The 7,659-nt window shown below is 27.8% G+C and overlaps 3 protein-coding genes across 3 annotated transcripts; 1 reads left to right on the top strand and 2 right to left on the bottom strand.

Annotated features, from left to right (window-relative positions):
• Window positions 1–7: 7 nt before the first annotated feature.
• Window positions 8–1,417, top strand: LOC110726256. The gene is made up of 4 exons (XM_021905712.1): window positions 8–242; window positions 511–654; window positions 781–984; window positions 1,271–1,417. The coding sequence occupies exons 1-4, from the start codon at window positions 168–170 to the stop codon at window positions 1,397–1,399; spliced, it is 552 nt and encodes a 183-aa protein (XP_021761404.1). The 5' UTR covers window positions 8–167; the 3' UTR covers window positions 1,400–1,417.
• A 615-nt stretch (window positions 1,418–2,032) lies between these two features.
• Window positions 2,033–3,865, bottom strand: LOC110726566 (protein FAR-RED IMPAIRED RESPONSE 1-like). The gene is made up of 2 exons (XM_021906050.1): window positions 2,891–3,865; window positions 2,033–2,408 (listed from the first exon to the last, which is right to left on the bottom strand). Exon 1 carries the CDS (start codon window positions 3,846–3,848, stop codon window positions 2,895–2,897), a length of 954 nt encoding a protein of 317 aa, XP_021761742.1. The 5' UTR covers window positions 3,849–3,865; the 3' UTR covers window positions 2,033–2,408; window positions 2,891–2,894.
• A 285-nt stretch (window positions 3,866–4,150) lies between these two features.
• Window positions 4,151–7,315, bottom strand: LOC110726596 (protein FAR1-RELATED SEQUENCE 5-like). The gene is made up of 4 exons (XM_021906076.1): window positions 7,162–7,315; window positions 5,730–6,244; window positions 5,315–5,628; window positions 4,151–4,718 (listed from the first exon to the last, which is right to left on the bottom strand). Exons 1-4 carry the CDS (start codon window positions 7,214–7,216, stop codon window positions 4,151–4,153), a joined length of 1,452 nt encoding a protein of 483 aa, XP_021761768.1. The 5' UTR covers window positions 7,217–7,315.
• Between the last annotated feature and the right edge of the window lie 344 nt (window positions 7,316–7,659).

Raw genomic sequence — 7,659 nt, 5'->3', positions numbered from 1 at the left:
GAACTTAAAATTATAACTATGTTCTAAGAGTAGATTCTTTTTGTTTCTCATATAGATTATACTATGCACCTATGTTCTAATTACTTATGTTTTAATTTCTTTTTCTTTTTCAGCTCATACGTTGTACAGAAAAATACTTCAAATCAAATGAAAGGCAAGATGATAGAATGAAGGCTTTGTTTGATAGAATGCAACAAGAAATGACAACGACCGAAGTAACAAGCTTCAAAAGCATTCAATTGGTAATTTGGTATCTTATTATGTTGTACTTTTTTCTTATTATATGTTCTAATTATTGGTTTTGTTTATGTTCTAATTATTTTTATCTATGTTTTAAAGTATCTACTTATGTTTAAACTACTTATTTATCTTCTAAACTACTTACTTATGTTCTAAACTACATGTTATAAAAATTATATGCTTGTGTTCTAATCTATATGCTTATGTTCTAAAATGCATGCTTATGTTTTAATTTTGCTTATCTATGTTCTAATTCTGTTTATCTATTAGGTTTTCTTCCCGGTCGTTTTACTAGATCACTACTATTTGCTGTGTGTCAACTTTGTGGAAGGAACATTTGATTTGATTGACAACAGATTTCTTCCACCAAATATTCCTTTTCACAATAAATATGGAAATTACCATAGATTAATGGTAAGACATCAAGTTTACATTTTTTTAATTATACTTTTGTTCTAACTTTTGCCTTATATGTTCTACAGTTTTTCTTTATGTTCTAAAGTTTACCTTATATGTTCTAAAGTTTATCCAATTTTTCAGTTGAATGCATTTGCTGATTTCGTTCACTCAATTGACTCAAATATAAAGAGTGACTTTGTATCCTCCTTCAAAACAAGAAACTTGAGTATGTCATGGAAGAGCAATAAGAACAAACATGATTGTGGAGTGTTCCTGTTGAAGCACATGGAAACATATGAAGGAGAATCTGTAAAACAATGGAATTCGGGACTAGAATTAGACAATGTAAGTTTAAAACATAAGATACATGTTTTAAATTAGTTTCGTTTATGTTTTGGTGTTATGGTTTTAGTGTTGTGGTTGGTTTGGTTATGTTTAGATATATTATGGTTTATTATATTTATTTATACTTATATGCTAAATTATATTCATGTTCTAAATTATAATGCTTATGTTCTAAAGTATTTCTGTTTATGTTCTAAAAGTTACTCTTTTTTTTTTTTTGCAATTTGACCAAATGTTTATGTTTATGTTCTAAAAGTTACTCTTTTTTTTTTTTTTTTTTTTGCAGTTTGACCAAATGAAAAAATTAAGAGTGGAGTATTGTGGGAAGATAATAACAGCAGAAGTAAATGAAGAACGGAACAAAGTGATTAGGAGATCAAAAAAGTGGTCAAAGGAGAACAAAATGGATATATGATTGTTAAGATCTTAAGTTTATATTGTAGAGAGATATTTGCAAAGAATATAACAGTAATTTTTTATGTTCTATGTATTTACCTGTTACAAGAAATATATTGTTGAATCATATTAAATGCTAAAATTTTAATATAAAATATATCATATAAACTTATATGCTAAATTATATTCATGTTCTAAATTATATGGGTATGTTCTAAAGTATTTTTGATTATGTTTTAATAATTATATGCTTATAAAGTTAGGATATTAGAATATATTATTATATATTAATTTTGACTTAAAACTTAAAGTGTAGAACATTAGAACATAAGAAAATTAAAAAAAAGTAACAAGAAATGACAACAGCCAAAGTAACAAGATTCCAAAGCATTCAATTGGTAACTTGATTCTAATTATATCTTATTATGTTGTACTTTTTTTCTTATTACATGTCCAAATTATTGATTTTGCTAATCTTCTAATTATTTTTATCTATGTTCTAAAGTATTTGCTTATGTTCTAAACTGGCTGCTTCTAATCCATTACTTTTGCTTTATTTTTCCTTTTGAATACAATGCATACACTCTTTAGTGCATATCTAAGAAGGCATATGTAAATCAATGTTAAGAAAACTTGAATAAATAAAAGTTGATTAAAGCAAGATTCAACTAAATGTTGTTTAATAAAGGTATCTAAAATGCTTGTACTATCATTACTCGTAGTTCAAATTGACTTAATAAAACAACTTATAATTACGAAAAGGGGGGAAGATGAAAAGACAGGAGATGTTATAAAACATTATAATCAACTTTAATTAACATAAAAATTGATAAGAAAAACACTAGTAGAGATACTCTGAATAATAATTGGACAAAAAAGAAATAAAAATATATTGTTTCTAAAAGTAAATAAATTGAGTTCTTATATTTTAAGAATTACATGAATAATATTTTACGTGCTAGTAAATGAGATATTGTTTCTAAATATATAACATCTCATGCAACTGGATTAATAGTATATTCACCAACCTGTAAAGAAAAAAAAATAAAACAATATTAGAACATAAGCACATAATTTAGCATTAAAAAATGTTATAACATGCCATTTCTATTAGTTTAGAACACATGATATTATATAGAGTAAAAACTTTAGAACATTTAAAGAAACCTTTAAAACATATAAAGAAAACTTTAGAACATATAAAGAAAATATTTTGAACATAAAGAGAAAAGTTAAAATATAAAGGAAAACTTTAGAACAAAATGAATAACTTTATATTCTAAACATTAGAGCATATTAAATTACACTAAAACAGAAAGAATAAACATTAGAACATAGAGAAAACACTTTAGAACATAGAAAAGTAACTTTAGAACAAAGAGAAAACACTTTAGAACATATTGAATTACTTTAGAACATATATGAATAACTTTATGTTCTAAACTTGCTTAAAACATAATTACTTTAGAACAAAATAAATATAAGAAAATTAAAAATAAAGTTTACTTACAATATCACTTGACTTTTCCAGGGCAATTACGACTATCATGATAACCAAGCTCCCCACATGCTCTACATAATCTCTTCTTCTTTTGACTTTGTTCAATAGACTTTTCTCTGTCACTCTTCATTCTTTTGTCACTATTTGGAACATGAACCTCATTTGGAACATGGACATCATTTGGAACATGGACATCATTTGGAACATTTACCTGATTTGGAACATGAACCTGATTTGGAACATGGACATCATTTGGAACATTGACCTGATTTGGAACATGAACCCCCGTGCCTTTGTTCTTCGAAATTTTAGGAGGTTTGATTAAAACATTAGAAGGTAGACTAGCTCCAATAAGCATTTCAATGTCTTTAACTTTGCTCGAAAGATTGTTGCTTCCATTTGTTTTCTTCTGTTCCAAATCTACCCTCATGGCTCGAAGTTTTTTGACAAGATCACTAAGATCATATTCATTGTTTTGCACTAAACTCACACAAGCATGAATTTCAGACCACAAATCATTTAATAACATTTTCTTATCTACTGCATTAATACATTCCTCCAACACATTACCCTCTAAATCAAAAATGGGCTTCTTATAAGCCATTGTACACCATCTATTTAGAATGTAGGCCTTGGGAATTTTTTCTAACATCCTTGCCTTCCACACCCAAATCATATGCCTACAAGGCACACCATCACGTTCAAATTTTTTACAAAAACACTTGGTATCAAAGGTAGTTGGATCAAAAACAACATCAAAAGTCCTCCTTCTAGTTCCTTCCCTCAAATTGAAAATGTAAAGCTCATTGTCCTTCTTCATCTCCTCAACACCACAATTAAAACATCCAATTTCAAGCTCATATTGAAATTCATAGAAAATTGTTGTTGTAAACAATTCAGAAGCATCTTTCTCTAAAGGAATTGGAGTCTTACACTCCGGACGCTTATTCTTCGAATCATTATCCATTTTATTTTGAGTGTGCCTTTGAGCATTCAATGCACATTCAAACCTATAGAAAATAGAAATTAACTTTAAAACATAGAAGATAATTGTAGAACATAGAGTGAATTACATTAGAACATATAAATATACATGACATGTTTATTATGATCTAAATATTATTAAAACATAAAGAGAAAAAGAAAACATAAAAGAGAATTATAAAATAAATAGTAAAACTATAAAGCATAAAAAGAAAACTTTAGAGCATACAAGGAAAACTTTAGAACATAAAGAGTAACTTTAGAACATATATAGACAATTACTTATTACCTCATGTAGAACTCAATCAAAGTGAGATGGGGATTTGTGAACATAGTGAAAAAATTATTTTCACTTTCTGATCTAGATGTGGTTCTCATAATGCCACCCAAAAATAAATCTCTGAAATACGCTGGAATCCACATATCACGTATGTTGTACATGTATGCCAACCATTCATGATCGTTCAAATGGAATTCTGAAATAACTTTGTTCCACTTTTCTTCAAATTCTGCCGGCTCAATCTCTAAATGCCAAACACATGAACACAGTTTTTTCAAGAAATCAGTGTCTTGGGCAATCGCCCGACCTACTTTTTCAGGCACCTTTTTCATAATATGCCACATACAAAACCTATGTTCTGTAGTTTGAAAAACATTACGAACAACAACTTTCATTGCAGGGTCTTGATCGGTAATCAAACACACAGGCTCGTTATTTCCCATTGCTTTAAGAAAAGTTTTGAAAACCCATTCAAAAGATGATATATCCTCATGAGCTACAAAAGAATCCGCAAAAGTAACACATTTTTTATGATGATCAACTCCAGTAAATGGACCAAAGATCATATTATATCTGTAACATACACAAATTATTTATGCAGAAAATAGAGGTAAACTTTAGAACATAGAGGTAAATTGTAGAACATAGAGGTATACTTTAGAACATAGAGGTATACTTTAGAACATTAAGGATAAACTTTAGAGGATAGTAATTTACTTTAATTATTAAACTTGGCAGTAATATAGTTGTTTTAAAACATAATGAATTACTCTAAAACATAAACACTAAACTAAAAATATACAGTAAAGCTTTAAAAACTTATAAGTAAACTTTAGAACATATAGACATAATGTTTAGAACATGATGGATATTAGTTTAGAACACAAAGAATAAAGTGTAAAACACAAAAGCATAATGTTTAAAGCATAAAAGCATGATGGATATATTTTAAAGCATAAGGTAGAACATTAGCAATATATGTTTAGAACATAAGGCATACATAGTTTAGAACATAAAGAATATTTGTTTAGAACATCAAAACATGATGGATATTTGTTTAGGAACACAAGGCATGATATTTAGAATATAAGAACATATGTTTAAAAAATTAATATGTAAAAGTAAAATATTAATTACATTATGAAAGAAATTTATATTTAAAACATCACCTGTTTGTTTTGAATGTGGTATCAAAAGAAACCATATCACCAAAAAGTGCATAATTTTTTCGACAGATTGGATCAGCCCATAAAGCTCTACAAAGTCTATCTTCTTCATCAACATCATAGGAAAAAAAAAATGCACTCCAAAGCACTTTCTTATTTTGAAAATTATCCACAAACATTTGGGCATCTGATCCATCAATATAAGCCTTCAAATCTCTATAAAAATTTTTGAAATCTTGTTTAGATGCACCAACATTATCATGTGATCCAGCTAATTCTTTCATCATAGTATAAGACCTCACAGGACCAACATTTACCTGTTAGAAAAAAAAAATATTACTAAGATTAAGAATTAACTTTAGAACATAGTAAATCAAAACAAAAAAAAAACATTATTTAGTACATAAAAATAAATCACCTTTGAATTATCAACAATCAACTTTTTATGCATAATATGCATTTTTCTATTATCCTTCTGAAATTTTGCACAACTTGGAGTATATAAAAGATGATTATGTTCTTCTTTGAAATGAGTTACAACATACTTTCCAGCATCATATCTCATACATATGTGAGCATTGCATCCTACACGAGTGACTAAACGTTTCCTAGTAATATGAACTTTTCCTTCTTCATAAACTGTTTGTTGAGCAATAGGTTTTCTTATTGCCCTAAAACCTTCCTTATTGCAAACTCCATATTGAAAAGCAATTATATCTTTGTTATTCTTCTTCCTTTTAGTAGTAGATTTCCTAGAAGTAAACCCAGCGGCATTTGCATATGCTTTATAAAAACTAAGACCCTCTTCAGGATCTTTAAATATCATACCCAAACTGGGTTTTAACTCCTTGGGAACATTTGGAATCCATTCCTTAGTGGTACCACCAGGGCTAAATGATCCAACAACCTCTGGAGTACGATAAATATCACCAACTGCATTAGAACATGAAAGTAAACATTAGAACATACAATGAAAGTCATAGAATATGAAGAAAACATTAGCACATAATAAAAAACTTTATAATATAAAGAGAAAGATACATAGAAAACTTTAGAACATACAGAGAAAACTTTAGAACATCAAGGATAACCTTTAGAACATAGTAAATTAGGGACATACTTATAACATATTGCTTTAGAACATAGTGAATTACTTTATAACATACATAATAAAATTTAGAATAAAGTAAAAAAATTAAACTAAAAGGTTAACTTTAGAACATACAATGAAAGTAAACATTAGAACATAAAAAGTAAAATTTAAAACTAGAAGGTAAACTTTAGAACATAGAATGAAAGTTTTAGAATATAAAGATAAAGTAGGATTCCCTACTCCCTATGTCAGATTGATGGGGCCATGCTTTGGTGATTCCAGTGGCAGTGACATGCATCAACTATCCCTATGTCAGATTGCTAGGATAAAGTAGCATTCCCAACTCCCAAGCCCCCAATGCCCAGCTCCAAGACGAGCCTTGAGGTTGTTGTGGCATTATCCAATAATGATCGATATTGTTTACCCACAGTTTACTTTGAATCATTACAAATTATTTAAAATGGATTAGATATTTTTTATTTATCAAATTAATTAACTTCCTCAATAATGATCAATATTGTTTACCCACACGTACTACTTTTTATAATCCTTCATCAACCACTCTTTCATACTCCGATGTATTCTGCATTCTAAAAGGAGTTCAATAGGCAACGGAACATGGCATTTGCACTTATCATTCGGATGGGAACATATAGAGAAAACTTTAGAACATTACCGATAAACTTTAGAACATAGTAAAGAAACTTTAGAACATGTAAGTAAATTGAAATTAAAACATTAAAAACAATAAAATTACCTGAATGAGTAACACAAGAAGAAGGATAATTAGGTTGAACACCATCTAAATCCATCAATATGCAAAAACCTATTTAAAAAAACACATATTGTAGCAAAAAAGCAACTAGAAATTAAAATCCATTAAAAAACAAAAATATGGAAAAAAAAACTCAAGCAAAGGAAAAAACAGAACAATCTGGAAATGAAAAATCACAAAAAAAACAGAAAATTAATGAAAAAAAACTGAAGAAAATTCGCAAAAAAAAAAAAAATAGATAAAATCGAAAAAAACAAAAAATAATTGCTCGAAAGTAGGAAAAAAAAAACAAAAAAACATATAACATTGAAAAAATCTGGAAATGAAAAATCGAAGAAGAAAGAGAAAACTAGAAAATGAAATTGATGAAATTAATGAAAAAAACTCAAGAAAATTCGCAAAAAAAAAAAAAAAAAAAAAAAAGATAAAATCGACATAAACTTACATTAATCTCAATAATAAAAAAAATGAATGATGAAA

Source organism: Chenopodium quinoa, unplaced genomic scaffold (assembly GCF_001683475.1).
Source record: "Chenopodium quinoa cultivar QQ74 unplaced genomic scaffold, ASM168347v1, whole genome shotgun sequence".
Taxonomy (NCBI): domain Eukaryota; kingdom Viridiplantae; phylum Streptophyta; class Magnoliopsida; order Caryophyllales; family Amaranthaceae; genus Chenopodium; species Chenopodium quinoa.
This window is presented reverse-complemented; position numbering and strand designations above follow the sequence as displayed.

Coding starts and splice junctions, on each gene's coding strand:
- LOC110726596 (XM_021906076.1), bottom strand. CDS start 7,216: ATGGATTTAGATGGTGTTCAACCTAATTATCCTTCTTCTTGTGTTACT. Junction 5,629..5,729: donor TGATTGTTGATAATTCAAAG/GTGATTTATTTT, acceptor TTTTTCTAACAG/GTAAATGTTGGTCCTGTGAG. Junction 4,719..5,314: donor ACCACATTCAAAACAAACAG/GTGATGTTTTAA, acceptor TGTATGTTACAG/ATATAATATGATCTTTGGTC.
- LOC110726256 (XM_021905712.1), top strand. CDS start 168: ATGAAGGCTTTGTTTGATAGAATGCAACAAGAAATGACAACGACCGAA. Junction 243..510: donor GCTTCAAAAGCATTCAATTG/GTAATTTGGTAT, acceptor TTTATCTATTAG/GTTTTCTTCCCGGTCGTTTT. Junction 655..780: donor GAAATTACCATAGATTAATG/GTAAGACATCAA, acceptor CCAATTTTTCAG/TTGAATGCATTTGCTGATTT.
- LOC110726566 (XM_021906050.1), bottom strand. CDS start 3,848: ATGGATAATGATTCGAAGAATAAGCGTCCGGAGTGTAAGACTCCAATT.